This window comes from Cygnus atratus, chromosome 1, assembly GCF_013377495.2.
Source record: "Cygnus atratus isolate AKBS03 ecotype Queensland, Australia chromosome 1, CAtr_DNAZoo_HiC_assembly, whole genome shotgun sequence".
Taxonomy (NCBI): domain Eukaryota; kingdom Metazoa; phylum Chordata; class Aves; order Anseriformes; family Anatidae; genus Cygnus; species Cygnus atratus.
In genome coordinates, this window is record NC_066362.1 from 126,299,965 (window position 1) to 126,326,731 (window position 26,767).

A 26,767-nucleotide genomic window follows, 5' to 3' on the forward strand; every position below is an offset into this window, starting at 1 on the left:
CTGCAAAAATATATTTGTGTCTGTTTGTGGTTTTGCTGGGGTTTGTTGTTGGCGGGGTGGAGTTTCCAAGTTAGAATTGCACTACTCTGGATACCACTGAGTGTCAGAATGCTACAGTTGATGTTAGAAGCTAGAAATCTGACAGTGATTACTGATGAGTTTGAAATTAAATAGCAGAATAGATTATTACAATAGAAACTACTTTCCTGTCTTAAGCTTGTTGTATTTTGTGGTTTGTTTTTTTCCAGGTTGTTCATAGAGACCTGAAACCTAGCAATATTCTTTATGTTGATGAATCTGGTAATCCAGAATCAATTCGAATTTGTGATTTTGGCTTTGCAAAACAACTACGAGCAGAAAATGGTCTTCTGATGACTCCATGTTATACAGCAAATTTCGTTGCACCAGAGGTAAATACTAGGATAACTAATGCCTTGATTTCTTTGATGGGATTTTTTTTGCTAGTTAGGTGTTTGTTTCATTCTTGTATAACAAGTGAAATCACTTCAAGAACATTAAAAATCTAAGAGCTTAATGTTGTTATAGCATAATCTAAGCATTTTTTTTTGCAGAAAAAAATATTTGTCTCCCTCAGGTTTTAAAGAGGCAAGGTTATGATGCTGCATGTGACATATGGAGCCTTGGTGTTCTGCTTTATACTATGCTTACTGGGTAAGTGGTTGTGGTTTTTTGTTTGTTGGCTTGCTTTGCTTTAGAACAGCAAACAAAAAGAATGTAAGCATATAAACAAAAAGAAATATAAGAAATATATATAAGCCCACTCTTGAAGATGTTTCTGTCAGGACAGTAGGATACTGATGACAATAGGACACTGATTATTCTCAGCTTCAACCCCAGTGAAAGTTAAATATGCTTTGCCTTTAACAGAATCCAAATTTGCAGGAACTGATGTGAAAAATTCTCAGTTCCTCATGTCTCATCTATTTCAGGTGTTTAATTTCTGCTTTATTGTGATTTAGCAGTAAGAGTTGGTTGTTTGTGTGAAAATTAGTTGAATAAGCAGCATATATTTTGAAGGAAATATGTTGCAACTATAATTGCAGTGCTTTGAAGCATGATTGTGGGTAAAATTCAGCTGTTGAATAGTTTGAAGTGATGCAATTAGGATACAATACATGCTATAGAAATATGTTTGTATGCAACAGACATGATGTGTATAAAAGATAATAAATAACTAATTCAACAAGTTCAAAACTAGTTCCACAAGTTCAAAAGATAGCTGCTGTTTCACCTGCTAAATAAATTCTTTTTCTGCTGGATTGCTTTGTTCTTTTTTTAGTGGCATTGCAGTATTTTCAAATAATGATAATGTTGTTAACTCTTAAAGTGTTGAATATATTTGTTTTTAAATATACATATAATTCTTTTTTGTTTTGGATGCTCTGATAGCAGCATGAATGCTTATAGCGAAGCAAGTAAAATTGCTACACCTTATAGTATCAAAACAGTATTCTTTTTCAGATACGCTATGAAGTCTTCACATTTCATTGTATAATAGCTTTATTACTTCACTAAGATATGAAGGTTTAAGGACTACTTTATGTAATTCAGGAACCACCAATAGTTAGGTTTCTTAGAACCAGTAAAGTAAGAATACATATGGTAAGAAGAGTCAGTGTCATGCATTTTCATACCTGTTAAGAATAAATCCTCTTTCAGCTATTTAGCTATCTGTTGCCTATAATTATGTTGAACTTGTTGAATATTGTAATCATTTATAATAACAGTTGAGGTCCAGATTATGGAAGTAATTAACATTGACATTGTTTGTTTAAATAGCTACACTCCTTTTGCAAATGGTCCTGATGATACCCCAGAGGAGATTTTGGCCCGAATAGGTAGTGGGAAGTTCTCTCTCAGCGGTGGTTATTGGAATACTGTATCAGATACAGCAAAGGCAAGTATATTTGCTTAGTCCTCTGGAGGATGAGAAATAGATTTCAATATAACATGTTGCTAATAATGTATATATCATATATACATGATTTGATAAATTTCATCCATTATTATTGTTACTTCAAAATACTGATCTGATCCCTTATATATTAACAAGTTTTTATGTTTATGATCCTTTTGTGTTTCAACAGTCACTTGCATGTAGGAAGAAAATTAGGGCTGCTTTATACTATAGTTGTTAACAGTTGTCCTTAGAAATAGAGCATGTTTTATCAGTGTTCACATAGGTGTGTAATCATCTGTGTCACACTGTAATAAAACTTCATGTGGGAGAATGACATTCAAAAAAATCATTCAGAAAATCTAAATCAGGAGACTGAAAATATTAGAAGTTACCATGTGCCCCACTGATTCAGGCTAGAAACATATTTCACATTTTTCTGTTTGGGTGAGTTCTTCAAAGTTACGCAAGACAGTTCATCTCATACTCTTTCCTTAGGATTTGAGTAGTTTATTTGTTGAAGTACTAGAATTCAACCTTCAATGTGCAAAGTTGTTGAAAGATTGTTAGGCACTGGGAAGATAAGCAAGGGGAAGGATTATCTATTTTCTCAGTTGTTTCTTTCTAAGTTGTGTTGCCTAACGTCCATTAAGTTGCATAACTAAAAGACAGTGTTAGATATTGCTCAGCAGCTTTTTAGCTGCTTCAAATGGATGTTATGAACCTATGTTTATACTACTAAAATTTTCAATTTCGAACTGTAGTAAGTTTTAAAGCTGAAGTTTTACTGTTACTTGCATTGACTCCTTGTATGTTATTGACAGGATCTTGTTTCAAAAATGCTTCATGTTGACCCACATCAAAGACTGACTGCAGCCCAAGTTCTTAGCCATCCCTGGATAGTTCACTGTGACCAGTTGCCTCAATACCAGCTGAACAGGCAGGATGCTCCACATTTAGTGAAGGCAAGTAGATATTTGTTCATTTTTTCTGTTTAGCCATAATAACTGTAAAGAAAAGAATTAAAAATTTAAAGATATACATGTAAAGTTACTGTAGATTGTGTTTTTTTCTAAATACTGTTTAACAGTTATAACTGTTGATTTAAGTTGCTTTAAGCAATAAAATGATCTTGTTATTATACAAAATAGGATTTCATAAGAGCCCATTTGCTGTGAATAAATATAATATGTTTGAAAGACTCTCTATTTTCTGAGGTTTGAAAGTTATTTGACTTTTAAGGAAGTTAAACTTACCAGTATGAAACTGAAGTAAAAAAAAATCCATTTTCTAAGTGGAAATGTCAGGTGACTATAGGGGAGGTGAAAAATAGTTGAGCTAATTTTAAAGTTTTTTTTAAAAAACAAGTCAAATTCTTCAAAATTCTACTCCTATGTATTCCACACTACCATCAGCTTTGCGTGGAAAAAAAAACTGTCATGCAACTTTATATTTTTCAGATCCCTTTAATTAACATTCCCTTTGAGTCAGTTACTAGAAATTTCTAGCATCCAAAAACAAGTAGAAAGAGGGGCAAGTTTTGATCCCATGGCTTACAATGTTGTGTTTTTAAAAGTATAAGAAATCTTATGTGCTGTATAATGTTGGTGATTGTTAAATACTTTGTTGAAAATGGAAAAGGTTATGGAAGTTATAAGCAGGGATGGCCCACCAAGTATTTCACAGAGCATGGAGAGAGAACTTGATTTTGCAGTATTTCTTATACCTTCTGTTTGTGTTTTTTTTTTTTTCCTTAATCAGGATAAAATCACTTTAGATTGATCTGAAAATTATTTGTTATATGTGAGTTTTGTAGTGTAATACTGCTATTTGAGTAACGCAGTGGTGTGTTTCTGTTTCGTAGGTGAAAATAGACGAAGTTAAAACTTGTTCAGAATGTCTAACACTTAATGTTGTGTGATCTATAATAAGTGCATCACTCACAATGTAATCTTCTCGTTTTTCCCCTCTGGCTTTCTCACAACAGGGTGCAATGGCAGCAACTTATTCTGCTTTGAATCGTAATCAGTCACCAGTTTTGGAGCCAGTTGGCCGTTCTACTCTTGCTCAGAGGAGAGGTATAAAAAAAATTACCTCAACAGCCCTGTGAAGTGACCTCACCCAGATATTTGGTACCATGGTATAAGATGATAGCACAAATCATGGCGACAGGTAGCACATATCTGACAGATACCTGCAAGCACACTCTGTCCCAGCTGGTACCTATAATGCTGCTGCTCCTGCTGCTGCTACTGCTTTCATCTATTCTCGCTTTAAACTGTTGATGGCAAGTTACTGATCTTACTGGAGCTTCAAATGGAGTGACAAGTGGAAACACGATGAAAATGATCATGTTCACAATTGAATAAACCAGAAGAATTACAAATGCCACCTCTGTCAAAAATACACTGAATAAAGCACTCTGCACCACATAGCATTATTTTTTATAAGGAATATTTTTTGTCCCCTAACATATTCTTTGTTACAGGTAGAGATGGACAGTTTATGTTAAGCACTTAGCTTAAACAATCTGTTTATATTAGCACTATATACTTTGTGCCATCCAACATTTTGTATGTTTTTGTAAACAGTTCATGAGCAGCACATTTCTGTGCTGTTTTCTTTAATGTATACATGCCTTGTTTTACTTAGATATTATTAACCATTTTGACAACTAAGTCTGATTAAACAGTTCACCTGGATTAATCAGTATCGTTGGACAGCTCTAAAAGAAGCCTGACTGTTAAACAGCTATTGAATGTAATACTATGAATATGTATTTCTCCTTGCCTATGTTTTTTCTACATTTCCATGTTTTTGATGCTGCATGTCATGTTATAAAAATCAGGATGCTGTTTATAGTATTCAAAATTTAAACAGTGGATCTCTCGCCATACTATATATACAATAGATAATATAACCCAGAGAAAAGATAACTTGCTCCATATCTCATTATGTGTTCTGTTCCTCCTCTCCTCCCTTTTATTTTGCCCCGTTTAATCTCTGGACTCAGGAATCATTGCTAAATACTTTCTGATAGAGGACATTTCTATATTGTCTATTCTTATAATCCATTGTTAATATTTTATCTCTGTTCTGTGACTTTTTTGTTTAAGCTGCAGAGGATTTGTTCATTGAATGTTGGTATTATAGGAGAAAGGCAGCATTGAAGATAAAGCAAAACGTAATGTCCACTAATAAGCCCGGAAAAAGCAGGTTTAAACTGCATTCACTGTAGTTGCAAAACTGATGGATCCAATGTTCTGCCAGTTATTTTCTCATAATTTTAAGTGACAGCCTAAACAAAATGCAGAGAATCATCCTGATCTCTCTGGGATTGGAAAGTGTTGTTGTAATTTACCATGAAAAATAGTATTGTCCCAGGTCAGGTAAAGCAAAACTGTTCAGGAATGAATGTTCTCACTTTTCCACAGCTGAAAGCAAATTTGTAATAAGGGTGGAAGACTCATTTTTAAATACTAATGCTATAACTTTTAATGCTCTGTTCTCCTGGTATCTTCAGTAGTTAAAGACAAGTCTTGATGGCTGGTCTTGAAAGCTCAGTTGCCCAAATGAGAAGGCATGCTGGAATGTGTCTGAATTGGGGTGAGTAACCAACTCCACCAAAACACTGTGCTACGTCAGCTTGATCCAGATATGAAAATGGTTGTTACAACCTGCAGCTTTAATAAATGTAGATCCAGGTGAACATCTCTATGTGAACCAATACAGTTGAAAAAGTAAAAGCTGCAATTTTGCATGAGAAGGTGTTTTCTTGATTAGTAGTATAAAGTTTCTTTTATAGTGATTAATTTGCTGCTTTCCTTGAAATCATCAGAGGTTTGTTGGAAGGGGGCATCATCTTTACAACACCACAGATTTGCTTTATGTGAATGTGAGAATGTTCCTTTTGACACAAGTTTTCCTGAGTTCTTTGGGGAAACTCCCTTTGTTAAACTTGCAAGGGAAATGAAATGGGATCCTTTCTTAAAAATCTGTTAAATATTTAATTCATGGTGATAATTTGCCGCAGTGCTGCTCTCATTTATTTGACAGAGCTGCTAGAAAATCAGACTCCCTAAATTCAGATCTGGTACTTCATCAATACTCCAAAGATGTATTTTTTATTCATATTTTTTGCTTTTACATGCGTAATGTTCTTCATATATTACCTTTAATGGCTAAGGAATCAGTTTAGGAGCAAAGATACTTAAATGACCATCAGTCTCAGAAACTTAAACACACAGTTCTTCAGGGCAATTAGCATTTTTCCCTTACTTGGTGCTCTAGCATTGAAGTTTACTTCAGCTGTACAGGTGCATCTACCCTTTGTTCAAGAAACATCTTCAACTAGTAGCAGAAAAAGGCCATCTTGACTTTTTGTTGTTGCTTGACAGTGTCTACAGTTCCAGACGTATTTAAAAAAAAAAAAACTTGCTTTTCAGAAAATGTATTTTCAGCTTAATGAGTGATTGTAAGTCAGGCTTATCAAATCCTAGAGATCATGCCTTCTGGAATTGTTTTTAAAAGTGTTAATCTGAATATTGTCATATCTAGTCAATAAACAAGATTTAAAACTGGTACTGTTGAAGTAAAGGAATGGCAGTACTTGCTAATGTGTTGGTAATAGTATTCCAGTTCAGGAAGGAATTTCTCCCATGTTCTCAATGTGCATAGATAGCTGGCACAGAACAGACTGAAAGGAGGTATTAAGATGCTTCTCTATTGGCAATTATCCATGTTAAAATAATATAAAAAATCTCAGTAGTTCAGCTGTTTTTTGTAGCTCTCAGGCTAACTGGTCATGAGTCAAATAGCCAAACAATGTCAACTCCTGCATTTTAGGTTATCTACATTCTCAAATAAGCTGATAATTTAGTCTAGACTTGACAGATGTTGCTACTGTTTTGTATGTAGTGACACAGGATGAACATTTAGATGCCAGTAAAACAGGACGGTTTAGTGTACGATAACTTGAATGTGTTAGTCTAGATCCACTATTTTTTTCAAAGTTGCTTTCTAAGCAAAGTTAGAAATGGCCCATCTATGCAGGTAGTATGTTTTACAGGCTAGACTTGCTTATATACCTTACCTCCATTTTTGGATCCATGTTCACAACTTTCATATTTACTTTTGGTTTTGTAGCTGCAGTTTTTAAAAGCTGTAAAGAAATCCACACAATGCTTCTTTGAATCCTAGCACCTTTTTATTAGAATGTATGGGTGAGACACTGTTAGATTCCCTGCTGGACTGCTGCTTGGTGCAAAGCATAGCAGGTGACTCTAGGATACCAAGTTGTGGAGGATTTAAAAAAAAAAAAAAAAAATAGAAATGCAGGTGAATTTCCTATATGTAGGCCATCATTTATTTTTAGTGTGAAATTACTGTACTTGAGAGCATGAGAGAACAGAGGGGGAGAGAGTAGTTGCAATACTCATTTAATGCCATCTGTATCTAGTAGGGGCAAAGTTCTTCATTCAATGTTACAGTGATTATGAATAAAACTTATAAGGAATTTTTCAAGAGAATATTTAAAACTTTTTTCTAAAGAGTTAAGGGCATAAGAAAATAGATTTGCGTGTCCGGGATTTTTTTGTTTTGTTTTGCTTTTGTAAATGTGGTGTACCAACTAAAGCTGTGCTTTTCTATTACTGGAAGGAAAGGATTCAAGGTATGCTGGTCCTCAGTAAGCAGCAGTGGTTAATGGATGAATTTTCACTTATGAAAATGATGTAAATTAGCTTTATCTTGATACTCTTGACCTAATCAAAGGGAAGGTGTACTTATGAGGGATGTAATTATTTTGCAACCTAGTTGGGGGGGAGTCTACTTAAAAACATTTTTAAAAAATGACAAAATCACAGATAAAATATTTTTCTACAATTCTATACAATCATACTTTATACTAGTTTTCTCAGCATGGCACGTGAGTGAGTCTAAGGTACTATTCCAGGAAGTCAGTGGTATTGTACCTTATTCTAGACCATTACAATAGCATCTGATAGATGCTTGGCACTGCTGTCATAGAATTGAAATGCTAGTTTAAAAAAAAAATGTACTGAATACTTTAAATGATTGTTTTATTCAGAGTTTGATCTAGGAAATGTTCCAATCATGCTATTACTGTGTAATCAGAACTGTTCCAGATGTAACTATGAACAGTTCTGGAGAGATAACATTGCTTGTACTCCTGTCTAATGGCAGGTTTTGTAGTCTTCAAAAGAAATTGAAATTTCTACTATGAATAAACTTTCAAACATATTACAAGTTGCTTTCTTGGATAGTCATTTGTTCTGCCCAGTTATAAATCCGTTGTGTGTGCCCATCACTAACACTGGACTACATTTGCAGTGTACTGGGGTGGTTTTACTCAGGTGGGCAGCTAAGCTTCACACAGACACTCTCTCACTCCCCCTTTCTCAAAGGGGAAGGGGGAGAAAATATGACACAAAGGGCTCAAGGTTTGAGATAAGGATGATTTAATTAAAGGGAAAGGGAAGAGGAAAAACAAACAAAAAAAAAAAGCAAAGGCCCCATGGAAGCACAGAGAGAGAAAAGCAGTTACTCTCTACGTCCCACCAACGAGCAATGCTTGACCACATCCTTGAAGCAGGGTCTCAACGCACACAGCCATTGTTCAGGAGGACAGATGTTTTCACAATGAGAGCCCACCCCTCCCCTCTTCTTCCTTTTTCCACCTTTTATTGCTGAGAGTGACACCACATGGCACGGAATATCCCTTTGGTTGGGTTAGGTCAGCTGCCCTGGTGATGTTCTTTGGTCTCTTTTTGCCCACCCCCAGCCTGCTGGCCCTGGGGGAGGGCGGTTGGAGGGAGTCCTGATGCAGTGCCAGCACTGCTCAGCAGCAGGCACAGCACCGGTGTGATACCAGTGCTGTTCTAGCTCCAAGTGCAGAGCACAGCATTGTATGGGCTGCTGCAGGGACAGTTAACATCCCAGCCAGAGCCAGCACACCCAGCCTGGGCAGAGACCCCGGATCCCCAGGCACTGCGCTGAGCCCCTGCAGCTGGGCAGCAGCACTCCTGAGCAGCAGCGGCTGCAAGAGGCAGCGGTGCGCTTTGCACTTACCTCACCTAACAGCAGGCTGCAGAAATCCTGCTGTTGTCAAATGACTACTCAGAAATGTAACCACTGCTAACATACAACCAAGCCCAAAGATCATCTCTTTATTACAGGGAAGAGATGGAACCAAAGGCTAGCGTCCCCCAACAAAGTTTCTCCTAGACAATCAGGAGAAGACACTCAGGGACAGTGTTCAAACAATATAATTTATTATCTTTTTACTTAAACTAATGGTTCTAGAGGGGATCCACTCCCCCAGCAGCATGGGCAGCTGCTGTCCGGGTGGTAATGGTGGTGGTAATGGGAGACTGCTGCAGGACTCCTGGGAACAGCATCTTCAGCTGGATCAGGTGAGACGGTTCAATTCACAGGTTTGCTGGAGTCCTGAAACCCAGCTGCAGGGTAGTCCTTATAAACTACAAATCTTTCTATTCAGGTGACTAATCGATATGGAAAACATCTCCTAACAAACAATCTTAACTATTTTGACTATTCTTAAGCATCTATGCATCTAATTTTTGAAGGTATTCCTCAGTGGAAGCTTGAAGGAGAACCATTAAGTTGGTCCTTGGAGCAAATGAGGGATGAAATAGCTAGGTTGTTCTCAAAGAGAGTTGCAAACAACCCCATCTCTGCCTGCAGCTCGCTCATGAAAGTGGATCTCTGAAGGGAGTTTGCTGACGCAGAATTTGTCCCTGCCATCTCTTCCATTATGTTCTCCATCTCAAGAAGCTTTGGCAGCACAGCCTCCCTGAGCAGACCCACAAGCAGGCCTGGGTCACGTTGGTCGTTGAAGTGCACTTCTTCCCACTCCTCCTGTTCCTCCATCAACTCATCCTCAGCTTTTTCATCCTCTTCCTCTCCTACATCCCCATCCTCACTGGCTGAGCTCCATGGGTCAGAATCACCATTGGCGTCAGCTTTTCTCTGCCTGGGCAGCCAGTACATCCCAAACAGAATGAGAAGGATTTCAGCAAGTGCCCAGAACTGCCAGTGGTGGCACGCAACGAGGAACACAAACAGTGTGCTGTTCTCACTCTCCAGCTCGCTTCCTTCTTTGACCTCCTGCAGCAGCCACGACATCTCCTCCCTCAGCATCTTCTCTCGTTCTTGAATGAGGTCTTGGGTGACCTTGTCGGGCTGGTCCCCAACCTTGAGAGTGAGCTGAAGGAGGCCCAGCACTGACAGGAGGTGAATTATACCGATAGCCATGGTCTGGAGGAGATGGGAGAGAAGGGGGCTCAGCAGGGCTGGGTGTGAGGGAGCTGGTGGCAGGGGGAGAAGGGACAGGAGCCAGAGAGACGCGAGGGTAGGTAGGAGAGGGGGCAATGGAGCTTGGAGGCAGCAAGGGCAGGGTTTGTGAGCGCTGCACGTACAGGGCCACAGGTCATCCCAGGCAAGTGTTTGTGCGCAGCTGTCAGGTGTCCAACAGGGCCGTGAGCCCTGGCCAGAGGTGGCGTGGGGACCATCCTGCAAAGCTCTCCCCATGAGCAGCCCTGGGCTGGGCTTTGCCCCGGGCAGGGGTGCTGAGAAGGCAGGTGGCACCACAGTACGCTCTCCCAGGCCCCATCCCCTGTGGGGCAGCAGCGTCTCCTGGGGCCACAGGTGCCTGCCACATCCCCGAAGGCTCTGGGCACTTGCCCTCGCTGGGGCACCTCTGTGCCCAGCCCAAGGCCCTCCCCAGAGTGGCTGCGCCCTCATCCCAGCCTTAGAAACCACCCTGGGGGCTGGCGTTTGTGCCCCTGACCCTGCCCTTGGCCAGCCTTCCCCCCGCCTGCCGCACTCACCGATGGCCTGAAGCATACTGCATCACAGAGCCCCGGTGACAGTCCCCATGCCGACTCATCCCAGTTCTGTTGTGGGCACCAGAGCACCATGGTGACCACTGCAGCCCTGGGAGGCCCCAGTTGTCCTGGTTTCAGGTAGGACAGAGTTAATTTTCCTCCTAGTAGCTGGCAGGGTGCTATGTTTTGGATTAGGATGAGAAGAGCGCTGATAACATGCTGATGTTTTAATTGTTGTAGAGCAGTGCTTACACCAAGCCAAGGACTTTTCAGCTTCTCGCTCTGTCCTGCTAGCGAGCAGGCTAGGGATGCAGCAGGAGCTGGGAGGGGACAGACCCAGGACAGCTGACCCAAACTGGCCAAAGGGGTATTCCATACCATCTGACGTCATGCTGAACAATATATAGGGGTGGCTAGCCGGGGTGGGGGGCCGGCTGCTCGGGGATAGGCTGGGCATCGGTCAGCAGGTGGTGAGCAATTGCATTGTGCATCACTTATTTCGTACACATTATTACTAGTAATACTATTATTATTATTATTATTATTATTGTTATTATTTTTCCTGTCTTAATAAACTGTCTTTATCTCAACTCACAGGCTTCACTTTCCCGTTTCTCTCCCCCATCCCGGAGAGGGAGGGGGGAGGGTGAGCGAACGGCTGTGTGGTGTTTGGCTGCCAGCCGGGCTAAACCACAACACCAGTCCATGTCCCCAGTCTCGGCTCAGCACTGTGCACTCAGTCACTGCAATGTGCAAAGCACAAACCCAACAAGCCGGTCATCTTAGGGTCCTGTCTCTGCCTCTGCGTCTTGTGCACCTCGGGGATACATACTCAGCTTTGCTACTGCTTGAACCTGCAAGGGGAAAGCTGCAGCCCCATTCCCCAGTGTGGTGGTTTTACCTTGGTAGGCAGCTGAACTCCACCACAGCCACTCTCTCACTCCCCCTCCTCAGAAGACAAGGGGAAGGGAAGAAGAAAAGTAAAGAAACAACTCACGGGTTGAGATAAGGATAATTTAATTAAAGGAAAAAATAATTATTAAGGGAAAATATTGTTAATTAAAAAATTTAACTAAAGGGAAAAAAGGGAAAGGAAAAAAAAAGCAAAGGCTATGTGGAAGTGCAGAGGAAAGAAAATACTCTCTATTTCCCACCAACGAGTGATGCTTGACCACATCCTTGAAGCAGGGCCTCAATGCACATAGCCGTTGTTTGGGAGGACAGACGTTTTCACAATGAGAGCCCACCCCTCCCCTCTTCTTCCTTTTTCCACCTTTTATTGCTGAGAGTGACACCACATGGCACGGAATATCCCTTTGGTTGGGTTAGGTCAGCTGCCCTGGTGATGTTCCTTGGTCTCTTTTTGCCCACCCCCAGCCTGCTGGCCCTGGGGGAGGGGGGTTGGAGGGAGTCCTGATGCGGTGCCAGCACTGCTCAGCAGCAGGCACAGCACCGGTGTGATACCGGCGCTGTTCTAGCTCCAAGTGCAGAGCACAGCACTGTGTGGGCTGCTGCAGGGACAGTTAACACACACACACACACGCACGTACACACACGTACACACACACACGCGCACACACGCACAGTGCACGCCCACCACCAGCAGGGCTTGCCCAGCATCGCGGCTCCGGCTCCTCCACGCCGCCAGGGGGCGCGTTGGGGCCGGACCGCAGCGGCCCCGCGCCTTCCGTCCCCGCCGCCCACCCCGCGCGCAGCCGCCGCTCGCGGAGCCGCCCGCAGGCCCACCCGCCGCCCTCCGCCGCCCCGCGCCCGGCGCCATGCCCAAGAACAAAGGTGAGGCCCCCCCCCGGCCCCGCCGCCCCCTCCCCTCCCTCCCCGCCGCCCCGCGGCCCGGCCGGCTGCGTTCCCCCGGCCTCGGGGCCCAGCCGCGGCCTCCCCCCCGGGGCCGGCCCCGCCGGTGCGGGAGGGAGGAGGGGAGAGGGGGGGACCCCGCGGCCCGCCCGGGGCCGCCCTGCCCCGAGCCGAGCCCCTCCGCTGCCTCCCGGGGGGAGCGGGGCCGCCCGGCCGCTGCCACGTGTGGGCCCGCTGCACCGCGCCCGGCCGCGGCCCGCCGGGTGGAGGCGGAGGGGGGTTGAAGGGTGGCCCCGGTGGGGTGCCCCGCTCTGCGCCGGGGGGGGTCGGGAGGGTCTGGGGGTGGGGGGGGTCCTAAAAAGCCCTGGGAAGGCGGCGGGCGGCCCGGGGCGGCGCAGGGAGGTTGAAATCGTGGGGCTGTGCGCTGCTGGGAGTGTGTCGCTGCTCGGGTTAAGGTCGGAGGTGGAAATGGGGAAATGGGCGAAACAGCCAGATCTGGACAGGGCAATCAAAAGTGCCGTGTAGAAAACAGGCACAGAAATCCCCGGAAGTCTGATTACTTCGCTTAGTGTATTCACAGAATCATTAGGGTTGCAAAACTCATCCCAAATCACCTGCTCCAACCATTCCCGTACCACCCCTGTCGCCCACTGAACCACATCCCTAAGCACCACGTCCAACCTTTTCTTAAACACCCCCAGGGACAGTGACTCCACCACCTCCCTGGGCAACCCGTTCCAATGCCTGACTGCTCTTTCTGAGAAGAAATGTCTCCTCATTTCCAACCTGAACCTCCCCTAGCATAACTTGAGGCCATTCCCTCTAGTCCTATCACTAGTTACCTGTGAGGAGAGGCCAACCCCCAGCTCCCCACACCTTCCTTTCAAGTAGTTATAGACAGCAATAAGGTCTCCCCTGAGCCTCCTCTTCTCCAGACTAAACGACCCCAGTTCCCTCAGCTTCCCCATAGGACTTGTGTTCCAGGCCCTTTACAGGTAATAACACATACTCTTTTCTCCACTTTTATGTAGGTAAAGGAGGTAAAAATAGACGACGAGGTAAGAATGAGAACGAATCAGAAAAAAGAGAACTGGTGTTCAAGGAAGACGGGCAAGGTGAGTTCTCAACTACAGTTTGTCGGTGCCATTGTTTTCAGTCAGATATGTAAGTGACACACACAAAACGTCTGGATGTCTGAGAAACACGAAGTTATTCTGGAAGAGAAAGGGGGATTCTTATTGGGGTTGTATTTGAATTCTAAATTACAGATTGAGGGTAGAAGGGTGACATTAGGAAAAGGGAAATGTTAAATAGCTTCACCACTTAAGAATGAAGCTTGCCCCTCCCTGACGTTATTTGATGTGTAATACTGTATGTATGTAAACGTTCTCTGGGGATCCCTTGAGTAGTTCTATGTGAGGGGCTGTAAGCAGCTAGCTTAGCTGCTCTTTCCAGCAGTTGCTGGCTGTCTCTTGGATGCGTGGTCCTGCTCCCTGTTTTATACCAACTGTAGCATTTCCTGGGTCCTTCTCTGAGATCTCTGAAGTCACTGGCTGAAAAGTAACCTCAGCGTTCTTCCACTGTCTCCTCTTGGCTTAGATGAATTGCCTGCCAGGTTGGGGGTGGGATGCCCAACAGGTATTAAAATGGGAACTGTCAGAAGGTCCTGGTTCAGGCAAAGCAAGCAACAGGAGTATTTGGCTGGAGGGTGATGGCTGGGATTCCCCTGTCCTCTGCCTTCTGGTGACAGTGATCTCACCTGCCTTTTGGCTTACCCTGTCCTGCGTGTTACACTCTTGTAGTAGCTTGCATATATGTGAGTGCTTCCCTAGTGACCAGCTGAGCACTAAGAGCAAATAAACTAAGGCTTGTGAGAAATACTGGCAGAGTGCTGACCTTAAATGGCTGTAAAGACAGCACCATCTTAATGCATTTTTTTAATCTTTTGCTGAAATTCTGGGAAAGTTGTAAGTAAAACAAGTTGATTTTGATGCGCCTATAAAACTCAAAGTCCTTTTCAACTTCCAAGCAAAATCTGTTTAGTGAAATCCACTCAGTTTTTAATATTACGATGTGGTTTGTTGCACTGTCTAGCTTGTGGTATGGAAAGGTTGTAGAATATTGAGATACAGGTCTGGCTAATTGAGAAAGTTCCTTTTCCTGGCAAGTGTGAGTGGTCAGATAACGTTATCATTCTCACAAGCTATATCCCTTTCAGTTAAGTGGTGATATGTTATGTTGCAAACTTTAATACTGTGACTAAAGTACTTCAGTAGTGATTTCTACATCTGAATGAGGGAAACAGATTAAAAATAATGTGAGAGATGGCAAGGATGGGAGGGATGCTGGAGAGAAGCTTCCACAGCTGAAGCCTGGTAAGCACGGGGATGCCTTTCAGACAGTTCCTGACATCATCAGAAATTGTCCTTGCAAGCAGAACACTTTTTTTCTGTAGAAGGGATTCAGAGTGTTGGTGGGGTACACAGAAGGTGCCACTTCTTCCTCTTCCCTTGGTAGTGACACATGATTTTGTCAGGACAAGAGTTGTGTTGCTGTAATTAACTTAAACTCTGAGCATGACTTGGTAGCAGTAAGAATCATCTTCAGTAAGCATGTAACGGAAACAAAAGTGTGGATACAACCAGGAAGGACCAGTGTTTGCAAACATTAACATCAGCAACGATATGGAAATTCCATCAGCCCGTGTGGCTGAACAATTGGCCTCTCAGGAGTTCGTGTTTGCTAAAATGTTACAGCAGATTTTGGTTACAAGGACAAAAGATACCACTTGTTTTATGAAGCTGTTCCTGTATTGTAGCTTTGCTCAAATTTCCTGTCTCTTTCAGAATACGCCCAGGTGATCAAGATGTTAGGCAATGGAAGACTGGAGGCATTGTGTTTCGATGGTGTGAAGAGGTTATGTCATATCAGAGGGAAACTAAGAAAAAAGGTAATTCGGAAGCACTGCAATAGAAAACAGTGGCATTATGCATGATAAGCAATTGTAAAAAAATCTGTGTATAGCTCTTTACAGAATACAGTTAGTATTTCTAACAGAAACAGGCTGCCCAGAGAAGCTGTGGATGCCCCATCCCCATGGAAGTGTTCAAGGCCAGGCTGGATGGGGCTTTGGGCAACCTGGTCTGGTGGGAGGTGTGTAGTAGGGGATGGGGTTGGGAACGTGATGATCATTTCAAAAATCAGCATGCGATATCTGAGACTAGATCGGTTCTTAGCTTAGCAGGAGAACTTCTGTTTATATGAGTGACATCCAGCAGAGGAAGATGGAGGTGTAAAAGGGTTGTCTAAAGCCATTTTTTTGTATGCTATTTCCTAAAACCATGAAGAATCATGTTTTGATATCCCTCTTAGTTTGTTGTTTGAACTTGGGAGGAACTATTTATTGTCATCTTCTCACTGGTGACTTATCTGGGAATAGTTCTGGTAGGGGGATTGGGGAAAAATGTACAGCTTCCTGCAGGCACCCCAAATGCCATCACTTCATTGTCCACTTCATCAGTTCCTAGAAAGATGAAATGCAGAGCTGATCTGCAAAACTTTGTACCTTCAGGGAAGTTACGTTTGCTGTCATGACTCTGCCATCTTTGGATGGTGTCGTCTCTTACACTTTTCAGATGTTACAACTTTCTGTCCTTTGTGGTGCATGGTACTGAAGGGTCTCAATAAAAATAGCTGGTCACTGTGCTCGTTGTGGATTTCCTACCTGTTAGTTTTTGGAGACCAGTGAACGCATGTATCTTGGTGTCAGTGTGAGCCCTGCTAGCTGCCAGCAATACATTTGTTACTTGAACTGTTGAAGGTAATGAAGAACGCTCACAGATAAAAGCTAGGCACTGCAGAATTAATTTCTCACAACGGAAAGCATCACTTCACTATTCCCTGTGTCAAAAGGAAGTCTTAACTGAAATAGGCTCCTTCTACAAAAACCAAGCTAGTGTGGGTTAGAACTGTCTTGTGCATTTATATCCGCGTGTCCTGTTCTGCAGGTTTCTGGCTTCGGTTTGACTGATGAGCGTAGTCAGTTAGGAGAAGCAGCTCCATTCATTTCCTTGGGTTCATCACTGTGCTCGTCCATCACCCCCTTCACCAGCTCTTTCTTTCTTTCTTTTTTTGCTGTTGTGGAGCTCAGTTCAGAAGGGTGGCTTGGTGCTGTATTTCTGTTGTTCTCCCAAAAGTTATGACCTAATAACTACCGTGCTGGCTAGAAGCCCTTCAAGGAAGTTTGATTTACCTTATTTAGCATATTATAGAGCTATTACTAATGAATCTACAGATATTAATAAGCTTGGTTTTGCTGTTAAAATATGACATTGGATATTTCCAGTTAATTGGTTAGAAGGTGGAAACGGTAACTGTAGTGCAATTTTAATGTCTTTCAGTGTATATATGTGTGTGTGTATATATATATAAAAATAAATACAACATATGCTTACTCTTTCAGGTTTGGATTAATACATCAGATATTATACTGGTTGGCTTAAGAGACTACCAGGTAAAAATTCTATGTAATTAGCTACTGAAAAATAACTTATAAGCCGCTTTATTTAATGTTAAGTTGCAGCAGGTATCCCGAGTAAATTGCCGTCTAATTTTTTTTGAATTTGTGTGTAGTTATTCTAAATCATGATTTTTATTTTCCTTGTATTACAGAAGGATTGTCATGACTAGATGACAAATACCTGGTACAACTTGTTCTTCCAAATTTAATTGCACCCTGAGACTTTGTCGGCATCTCACTGGTCTTAATGACATCACACCTGAACTTTTATTTTTTTCCAGGTGTAGCTGTTTGATGCTTGGGTCTTGTGATATAAGGAAGATGGAGCCAAGCACCAAACTCGTTATTGTGGTAATCAGAATTTTGGATCCTTGGTGTTTAGGCTTTTTACCTTAAAAGACCAATTAATTGCTGATTAGTTTCTACTTAAATTTCCAGAAACAGAGTAATATAACTTTACCTAGTGTAAAGGTTAATGGAAAACAGTTGTCAAACTTTCATTAGGTAGATGTTTTTTCATGAATTCTAGTATTGTGTCATCAGTTAGTCAAAGATAGATTCTGCTTCTGAAACGTACATTATAAAATTGTAAACTATTTAAGGTGTTGTCATTTACTGCATATATTGAATTGCTTAAAACTTTCACAGCGACCACCAAACACCTCACTATGCCTATTTTCTGAAGAAAGATTAATTTTAAAGGCATGGAACTGAACTTCTCAAGTGACTTAGAATAGGACAAAATTAAATATCACCCAGCAGAGATGAAGATATTCTACAAATGAGCTTTTTTTTTTTTTAAGCTCAGAATTAAAGAAAATAGAGGAACAAGATATTGCTATTCCATAAACAATATAGGTGTTACTAGTTAACTGTAGTTAGTAGGGAGGTTTTTTTTTCCTTCATAGATGACTAATAAAGTCTAATAAATCTTTATTTAGGATAACAAGGCTGATGTTATTCTAAAATATAATGCAGATGAAGCCAGAAGTCTGAAAGCATATGGGGAACTTCCAGAACATGGTAAGAATCTTCTTAGTTTAAATTCAAAGTTCATATTGGACAAGAATATGCAGTGTGTCTTGACTTGGTATAATTTCATTCCTTAACTTCTCTAAATGCTTTTTTAGCTAAAATCAATGAAACAGACACATTTGGTCCTGGAGATGATGATGAAATCCAGTTCGATGATATTGGAGATGATGATGAAGATATTGATGATGTAAGTAGTAGACGTATTTTGTATCACGTTTGTCATCTTTGGCAATAAGCTGTTTTTCAGTGTTCTTTAGAACAAGTAAAACAATACATTAATGTTCAGAATAGCTTACCTTGTCAAGGATTTTATTCTTAAAATAATTTTATGATAGCGTATTCACATTCTCAGTTTGCACTTCTTCGAGGACCTGTTCTTTCACTTCATCAGCTCCTGGAATTCTTTTCAGAATAAAGCTTCTCCTCAGACAATCCTTGCAGTTGTTTGAGGTTACTGCTTCAGAAAAGGGTTCCGTTCTCTTTTCTGTCCTACAGTCCTCTTCTAGTTCACCTCTGTGCAAAGCATGTATGCTTAGTGTCATACTATTAAAACTTAAATGAAGAGCAGTCTTCTCATTACCTTTAAGATGCTCAAAATCAAAGTAGCTTGACCCCAAAGACTCAGATTTATGTTGCAGTGCCCGTTTGAGTGATTGTGTGTGTGTGTGTACACGTGGGGGAGGAATTGCAGTTACAAAATTCAGCAGCTAGATACTTGGATGTAGCTGTATACTGAAGGAGTGGAACATTTCCCTAAGTACTGCTCTGTGAACTGTAAGCTCCTTACAAGGGGCTTATGTTGGAAAGCAAAGTAGATGATACAGGAAGGTTTAGCAGGACTAGTAGGATTTCCTGGCATCTCCTGCAAAGTAGTTTGGAAAGACCACTCAGGGAGCCTGCACAAAGACCTGTGGGTCAGTTCCCATGCCATGTGCGGCAGATTTGGCCAGTTCATTTGAACCAAGATGAGCCATAGGCAATGTTGACCCAAATTATGTTGGACACCAATTGCTGGAATAGGTCACAGGTTACATAGATGTTTTGAGGACTTGCATAACCATGTAGGTTTCAACTTCCTAGTTTCTCTGTAGCTTTAAAAATCTCACCATCTAATAATAAGTAAAGAAACAGTTGAAGGATTTGTTTTTTTTTTAAAAAGACCTTAAATCTCTGTTGTGTGCTGTGAATTCCATAAAATCATAAAAAGCTTCACCTTAGTCGAACTAAAGTTAATCATAATTGTGAATTTGCGGATTGTCACATTCAGCTGTGTTACTGCTTATCACTAACCCGTAGTAACTGACTCTGCACGTTCTTACGGTAGTAAAATTTATTCTAATTCAAATTAGAATCTGCTGTGAAATCTTTCCTATGATGATTTACTTTATTTTGCAGTAGAGAGGTGAATGTGTGCACAGTCAGCAGGCTCAGGGGATAAGTAGTAACTTATTGAGCCAGTGAGTTAACCTAATTGGATAGACTGTTGTAATCATCTCCTGATGCTTTAACTCTTCATCTTTTTAGTCGTTTCTCTGAGTTGGTGATATGGCTAATTCTCTTTAAATGCTTGTATTATTTTGACCTCATTGAGGCTCTCAATTTCGGTCACGTATTTTCAAAGTATCAAAATCTTGGTAAGTTTTCTTCAGACTTCAGAAATTGCCCTTTAGATCTGTCAGTGGTTGAGCTTACTGAAGGTTTAGCTAGAAATGCTTTCTAGTACTGCATGCTTTTAATAATGAAGCTACTTAAAGTGCTAAATTGCTGTATGAATATTGCAAGAATAAAATTTCCAAGCAGATGGATCTTTGTGTGGGATAATATATTAATGTGAGCAGCTAGCATTGTTTTTAACTTTATTCAGCTATGCAATATTACAATATTCTTTAAGAAAGGAGCTATGCAATATTACAGTATTCTTTAAGAAAGAAGCAAGTGTAAGTAACAAAATATGAGTAATTTCTGAGGATCGTTGCAGTCTACTTAGAATGAATTGTGGCTTTGAAAGTCAGAATTAATGTGAAAGACTTGGTGGAGCCTTTCCTGGGCTGCTCATGTCAGAAGGATGGTTAGAAAACTGTTCATTTTGCCACTAAGCTTGTTTGGATAGTCAGTACTTAGGGACCTTACCCTTAAACTCAGTTTTGGCTTTTGTTCTTGAGAATTGTGAGCTTTTTTTACATCTGTACTGTTTATATGTGAGCATGTTGGCATAATTGCTCCCTTATATAACTGTAGTATCATAACATTGGTGGCAGGGACATAAGAGGAAAGCGGATGTTTGCTTATTGAGAAAATGGGATACAAGCTGAGGTAAAAACATTATTGTAGCGAGTTCAGGAAGTTTCCCGTTTTGACTATAAAAATAGCTTAAAGACAGAATTGATTGATTAAAAATCATGTGAAGAAAATTATTATTTTTTTAATTTATTTTTCAGATCTAATTTGGAACAGAGGTTTACATTCCAACTTTCTTCCTCCAAGGATTGTTCTACATTGATATTTTGATTATTTTTTGGGTGAAGTCCCTTTCTTTTAAGAAGACTGAAAATTCTCGGTAAAGAGTGTAGTTTGTTACATCAAAAGGATTTATTTTCAATGTTTGTTTTAAAGTATTTATATTTCTTTAGAGATGGATAATGCTGGATTATCACAAAGGCTAAATGAATTGCCACAAATATTTTGTCTCTTCACCAATTAGAGCTTTTACCTCTGGATGTAAGTGAGATACAGTGACGTGGGCTGTAAAAGACTGCATTTTTCCCTCTTCTGCTTTCATCACTACAATGCAGTTAATCTTGTATTTTGAAATAAAAGTTGTTTACCCTGTAATTATCATGGATTTTGATTAAATACCCAGTTCAGATTAGTATCAAAACATACTATGCAGTGTCTGTCCTTATACCCCTTGCCTTGATGTTAACTTTAAAAAGATTTTGATAATGTAAAAGGAAGGCAGAAAACTGCATTTAAATTCATAATGCGTGAATCTGCTTTTCATGTCTACTAGCATGCTGCTATTTTTATACTGATTTTGATAATTAAAAACACTCATTATTTCGAAGATGTAAATTTGCCACAGTGGAGAGGTAGAGAGAAGAAACAATGAAAAGTAAGCAGCATCTCAAATTTGCAGTTGTTAAAAACTGTCTTGTATGCATAGCTCTTCTGTATTTTCAGTAGTTAAGCTGCAGTTGCAGAAGATGAACACTGGGTGGCACCCAACTTAACAGGGATACCTTAATACAAAACATTAGCAGTTGGGTTTGTACTGAAAAATACGTAAAACAGTTTTTCCCCCAAAGTGAATGCTTAACATTCTTGATATGTTAAACATGTAGAATATTTTTACATTATAGAAAAGGTTATGTTAAAGAGTAGAGTTTTATTTTAATCTTAAACTCCATGCAGTGTAAGGTACAACATTAAAGTTTATGTGAACTTTGAATAACGATATAAATGAGAAATTACACTTGTGTCAAACGTAGGAAAAGAATCTTTTCATCCAGGATGAATCACTGAAACAAATTAATGGAAAGATTCTTCTCCACCTTTGGACTGGAGGAGTCAGTCAAAAAGCTGAATAAAGACTAACATCATCATGCAAATATTACTTTGTGGTAGCCTTAGTTTGTCTTCAATTATGTATTTAACAACTCTGAAAGCAGGTTAATGCAAAACTTCCTTTTGTGCCATAAAAATCTGATTCTTGACACTTGTATTCGTTATACAGTCTTTTTGGTATGATGTAAAGTGACTACCCCAATAGATAAAAACAAAATGGCTTTAAATATTGAGTGGCCTCATTGCTTTACATGATTTTTGAGAAGTTCTGTGCTAGATTTGAACTTCCAGAGCTTTTAAGATAATGTCCTCTCTCTTACATTTTTCCCTCTTCGTAGTATCTCTATACTTTATTGGATCTGATCTTATTCTAGGGATGACTGTTTCTTAGTATTGAGTAGTTTTGCCAAATGTTTCATGGGTTTTAAATGCTCATTGTAAAAATTTGCTAAATATTGGGAAAAGATGCTATTGACACAGCATTCTTACTTCCCTGATGTTAAAGTATATAAGGTTACTGTCTGTCTATAGAGTTCAATTGTGAATCAACATAAAAATTGTGAAGTTTCAGGGTAAGGTTTATAAACCATTCCCTAGCTTACTGGTGTCCTCAGCCTATTTTACAGGCTATTGAGCAGCTCTGAAAATGGTTAAAAGCTTTCAAAACTGGGCTTGAGGTCCAAGTGCAGAAGATTTCTGTTGAGTTGTGCTAGCAGAAAGGTTAATGATTAAAATACAGTGAATGTTACTGAAGATAAAAATACTATGGAATTTATCTTGCCAAAACCAGTATTGTACATAGGGGAAAAATGTAAAGTACATGGTCACTGTTAAGGAGAAATACAAATGAATACACTGCTGTTGCAAGGAACTTCTTTCCATGTACCAGAGTTCTCTGGTATAATAGATACTTCAGCTCTGGAGCAAAGGTGAAATTCTGTTCCTGGCAGAACTGGTTCCAGTCTTTGTTGGTAACAGGCTTGTGTCTGGTTCACCCAAAACTCTTCAGAGCTTTTAAGGAAATTTCCCATTTATTAGTGCTCTGACTCAACACCACCTCATTGACGTTTTCATGCTAGGCTGCATTGTCTTTGTTGAATACATTCCCTCATTCTCAGCTAGAGCTTCTTTCACAGAGCAATCTGGGCAGCTTTATATTGTCTCTTTTTTTGGGGGGGGGAACAGCTTGCACAAGTAGCTCCCTTTTCAGCGTCTCCATGCGAAGAAGGAGGTAAAACAGTAGCTGCCAGGTAGAGGATTACAAGATTACTGACTAAAACCACGAAAGGTGCTCCATCTGTAACAGTATTTTCAAAGTAATTTTTTAATAAGACTTTCAATATTGGGAACTGATGCTGGCTTTTCATCTGTAGTGTAAAATTGAAAGTAGAGATTCAAAGATGAATTTTCTGCTACTGAAGTGTAAACTTTGTGTTCTTCAGGATGTTTCACACTTTGAGATCATTTTGTGATTAAAACTTTGAAACACGATTTTTGTTCATTGTTCCAGATTTTATCTTCTTTGTCTCTATGCCTCATAATGGTGGCAGCTGCATGCTGCTTTGGACAGCCGTAATGCTTTTCCACCCTAATTCTTTGCAGGTATAGTCCAGACACATACATTTTAAAAATATATGGTTTAAAAAAAAAAAAATTCTTCCTCCTCAAAAGGAGGAGGAGGAACTGGTAACCCATGATTGCTTGGCTGTGTGCCATTTACTTGTTATTACTGATAGGTTATATATAACATATGACTGCGCTGTATGTGCTACTGTGCCTATATGTGGTACTGCATACTACGGCCATGAATGAAAATGTGCTGATGACTAAGGGTGACAGCTTGCTCAGTGTGGTACCTGGCAGTGTTCCTAACCAGGTTCTTCCTGACAAACTGATTGGACTTGTGGGGTATGTAAGTTGTGAACCACTGCTTCTCCCTGTGGCTGTGAGGTAAGTCTTGTTTTCAGGTGAGATGGGTTGTTGAAGCTTGCTCAATAACAGGAGCAGTCAACCTAAACCATAATCATTTGCTATTACTAAACATGAATGTCATGGGACCTGAGTCTCTTACTGGTTCAGTAGCTCGAGCCTAGTTTTTTGCCTGTGAACACCATGAGTGAATATTAGAAATTAGGACTTGAAAATTAAAATAAACATAGCCTTTTGGAAGATCTGTGGGAAGAGGAAAGTATTGTCTGAAATAATGGAGTAGTCTGAGTGCAGTTTCGTTTGTACCTTTAAACTTGATGCCTCTTGCTTTTGTGAAGGTCGTTGTTGGCAATGCTTTCTCATTCTGACACAAAGCAAAATGAATCTTAATTTATTTCTCTAGATGTTCATGCCCTTTGGGAAAGGTGGGAAAAGGGAGGATGCCAGGGAGGATACACACACACTCGTCACGCCAAGCATGAGTCAGCATTCCTATCGACTAATTCAGGCTGCTTGAATCTTGCAATTCAAATTCAATGTGGAAGATCAACTTTTTATTTTATAATCAGTCTCAACCAAATAGAGAGACTAGCTGAAAATAGTGAATACCTTCATGTAACTCCATCTAGGAAGTAGGTATTAACAGCAGGGTACCACTAGAAGAGTCTAAAAATTTGTTCCTCCTTTCAAGCGCTTATTTGCTCTTGGGCTGCAGTTGGGATCCAGATGTTTTAATTAACACCAATTGTATTTTTTTGGACTTTATTTTCAAAGCTTAGTGTGACAAAAATACTTTATACAACATTTACAGATAAGATAGAGACAAGTTGAGTGACCAGGTTTTTTTCTTTTCAATCACATATATAATGTGTAGGCTGTCAGCACAGACAATGGTTCTAGTAGTTTGCACACTTTCTTCAATTTATTGACTGCTGTGGTAGGCCTTGCCTCTAGCACTTTGTATTTTCTGTCCCATGAATTAGATTTTCTTCGTTTTATTAAATGTGTAGACAGAAAGGACAGTTGCAGAGCAATTTTATTTGTATTCAGGCTGTCAGCTCAAGAAAGGAAAGTTTAATCAGAAGCTGAAAGAGACTCGGTGACAGTTAAGGGGCCTATTACTGCATCACTTGCCTAACAGTAAATCCTTTTTTTGAAATACTTTTTACTGGATATTCTTACACATTCACTCTTCCTGATTGTAGAAGTGGGTAGCTCAAGTCCCGTGCCTGATAATTGTGTGTCTAGGCTGTTAGGCTACTAGGAGTCTTTTCTGTGGTCATTAGCATCTATGCTACTTTATCAGCCATACTCTTCTTTATAGTTGTTTAATTAATTTTATTCCCACTTGAAGATGATCATTGGCAAAATACCCTTACGTGTTCAGCCTCTGGAGGGAGGAGATGAGCTACCCAAAAACCATCAACAACAATAACAACAAAAACTTGGCATATTGCAGTGACCATATTGCTTCAACTTCTTAGGATTTTCTGTCACAGGGTTTGGGGACTCTGAGTTGCCTAGTGTGTGCAGTAATTATTGCCAGGAATGGAAACACTCGAGATATTTTTCTTCCAGTCCCTTGAAGTAGTTCACCTTCTTCCTAAAGAACAAGCTGATTGAAGCACATAGGCATGGGCTAAGGATGCAAACCTGTCACTGGCAGCAACGCTTGATGGATGCTGCTGCCCCCACTTGTAGTAGGTGCAGTGAAGATCAGCAGAGACAAGAGGATTCCCCTGCAGCACCCGGGCCTGCCTGGGTTGTACGTTGTTCCTCCAGAGGGTTCAATTTTGTGACAATCCTTGAGCTAGTGACAGGAGTCTTTACGGTTGCTGTATGAAATCTGCAAAGAAGGGAAATGTGGTGCCTGCAGAGTGCTAGGCCAAGGGAAGCCAGCTGATGTAATCTTTTTGGATTTCAGCAAAGCTTTTGATGCTTTTTCTCACAGTATCCTTCTGGAGAAGATGTCCAGCGTACAACTAGACAAATGCATAACATGATGGATGAACAACTGGCTGATGGGTCTGGCTCGCAGGGTTATAGTAAATGGGGTTACATCAGACTGGCGGCCAGTCACTAGTGGGGTTCCCCAGGGCTCCATTTTAGGGGCAGTCAAAGCATCAATGCTTTTATAAATGATCCGGATGCAGGACTTCATACTAAGTAAGTTTGTGGATGACACTGAATTAGGAGGAGCTGTTGACTCCCCTGAAGGTAGAGAAGCCTTGCAGAAAGATCTTTACAAATTGGAGGGCTGAGCAATCACCAACTATGTGAGATTTGACAAGCAAATTCTGCACCTGGGATGGGGCAACCCTGGATATGTGAACAGGTTAGGGTGTCGTGACCGCTTCCCTGGGGAACCTGTGCCAGTGCTTGATCACCCTCTCAGCAAAGAACCTTTTCCTATTATCCAACGCTCACTAAAAATGTTAGTATGCCACCTGTAAGTGGAACAAATGCTGGTACGGGTGTATTGGTATACAACTATCAACTAATGAGAGAACTGTTGAAAAGTAGAGAGAGTGGGTAGCAGGAACAGCCTCAGTATTGACGCTCTAAACCTCAACAGACTGCTTCCTTCTCTTTCCATCCTCTCCCCAATTTGAATTGATGTCACCATCTTGCTAGGCATACTTTCTGTCTACAAAGGTAGGAGGAGTGATCTCATGCTTCATAAAATGTTGTGTTAGGTCTTGATCTAATCTGTTGCTTTATTGATATGTTGGCTTGATTTGTGAGAGGAAAAACAGTATTTTGACTGAAACTGTTGTAAACTTGTGAAAGTCAAGATTAACTGTAGTATTTAGCATATGATAATACAGGAAATAATACGCAATTATGAAAGAGAAGAATATAGCCAGTAACTGAATATATAGGTGTTATAGGCAGCTTTACCTATCCAATGTTAGAGAATCGAGGGGAAAAGAAACACTGAAAATGTGAGTCTGATTTAGGGCATGGGGAAACATTTAGAAGAAACAGCTTGAGTGCCAAGTATCCAATATCTTGATTTAGATTGAGAAGAAAGCATGACTATTTCTGATCATTTTCTATAGATTGACGTCTTCTGACTTAATCTTTAGTTTTTCAGCCTTCAAAATGATCTGTACTCTTGTT

The 26,767-nt window shown here is 40.7% G+C and overlaps 3 protein-coding genes across 6 annotated transcripts in view; 2 read left to right on the forward strand and 1 right to left on the reverse strand.

Annotated features, from left to right (window-relative positions):
- RPS6KA3 (ribosomal protein S6 kinase A3) overlaps nt 1-8,179 on the forward strand; it is a 73,769-nt gene extending 65,590 nt beyond the window's left edge. For all 4 annotated transcript variants that reach the window (XM_035542108.2, XM_035542109.2, XM_035542110.2 and 1 more), the window contains exons 18-22: nt 249-410; nt 596-672; nt 1,801-1,918; nt 2,743-2,883; nt 3,906-8,179. In XM_035542108.2, the coding sequence (XP_035398001.1) occupies nt 249-410; nt 596-672; nt 1,801-1,918; nt 2,743-2,883; nt 3,906-4,028 (621 nt within the window). In that variant the 3' untranslated portion in view covers nt 4,029-8,179. The remainder of the gene's footprint in view (nt 1-248; nt 411-595; nt 673-1,800; nt 1,919-2,742; nt 2,884-3,905) is intronic.
- Nucleotides 8,180-9,182: 1,003 nt separating this feature from the next.
- On the reverse strand, nt 9,183-11,222 carry LOC118245693 (uncharacterized). The gene is made up of 2 exons (XM_035542103.2): nt 10,789-11,222; nt 9,183-10,216 (listed from the first exon to the last, which is right to left on the reverse strand). Exons 1-2 carry the CDS (start codon nt 11,164-11,166, stop codon nt 9,533-9,535), a joined length of 1,062 nt encoding a protein of 353 aa, XP_035397996.2. The 5' UTR covers nt 11,167-11,222; the 3' UTR covers nt 9,183-9,532.
- A 1,207-nt stretch (nt 11,223-12,429) lies between these two features.
- Nucleotides 12,430-21,942, forward strand: EIF1AX (eukaryotic translation initiation factor 1A X-linked). The gene is made up of 7 exons (XM_035542102.1): nt 12,430-12,579; nt 13,629-13,712; nt 15,444-15,547; nt 17,060-17,110; nt 18,058-18,139; nt 18,247-18,338; nt 20,590-21,942. The coding sequence occupies exons 1-7, from the start codon at nt 12,564-12,566 to the stop codon at nt 20,593-20,595; spliced, it is 435 nt and encodes a 144-aa protein (XP_035397995.1). The 5' UTR covers nt 12,430-12,563; the 3' UTR covers nt 20,596-21,942.
- The last annotated feature ends 4,825 nt before the right edge of the window (nt 21,943-26,767 follow it).

Excerpts from the sequence above, each read along its gene's own strand:
- LOC118245693 (XM_035542103.2), bottom strand. The coding sequence starts at position 11,166 with ATGGTATGGAATACCCCTTTGGCCAGTTTGGGTCAGCTGTCCTGGGTC. Across the intron at positions 10,217-10,788 it reads CAGTATGCTTCAGGCCATCG|ACCATGGCTATCGGTATAAT; the intron begins GTGAGTGCGGCA and ends CATCTCCTCCAG.
- EIF1AX (XM_035542102.1), top strand. Across the intron at positions 13,713-15,443 it reads GTTCAAGGAAGACGGGCAAG|AATACGCCCAGGTGATCAAG; the intron begins GTGAGTTCTCAA and ends TGTCTCTTTCAG. Across the intron at positions 17,111-18,057 it reads TTGGCTTAAGAGACTACCAG|GATAACAAGGCTGATGTTAT; the intron begins GTAAAAATTCTA and ends ATCTTTATTTAG.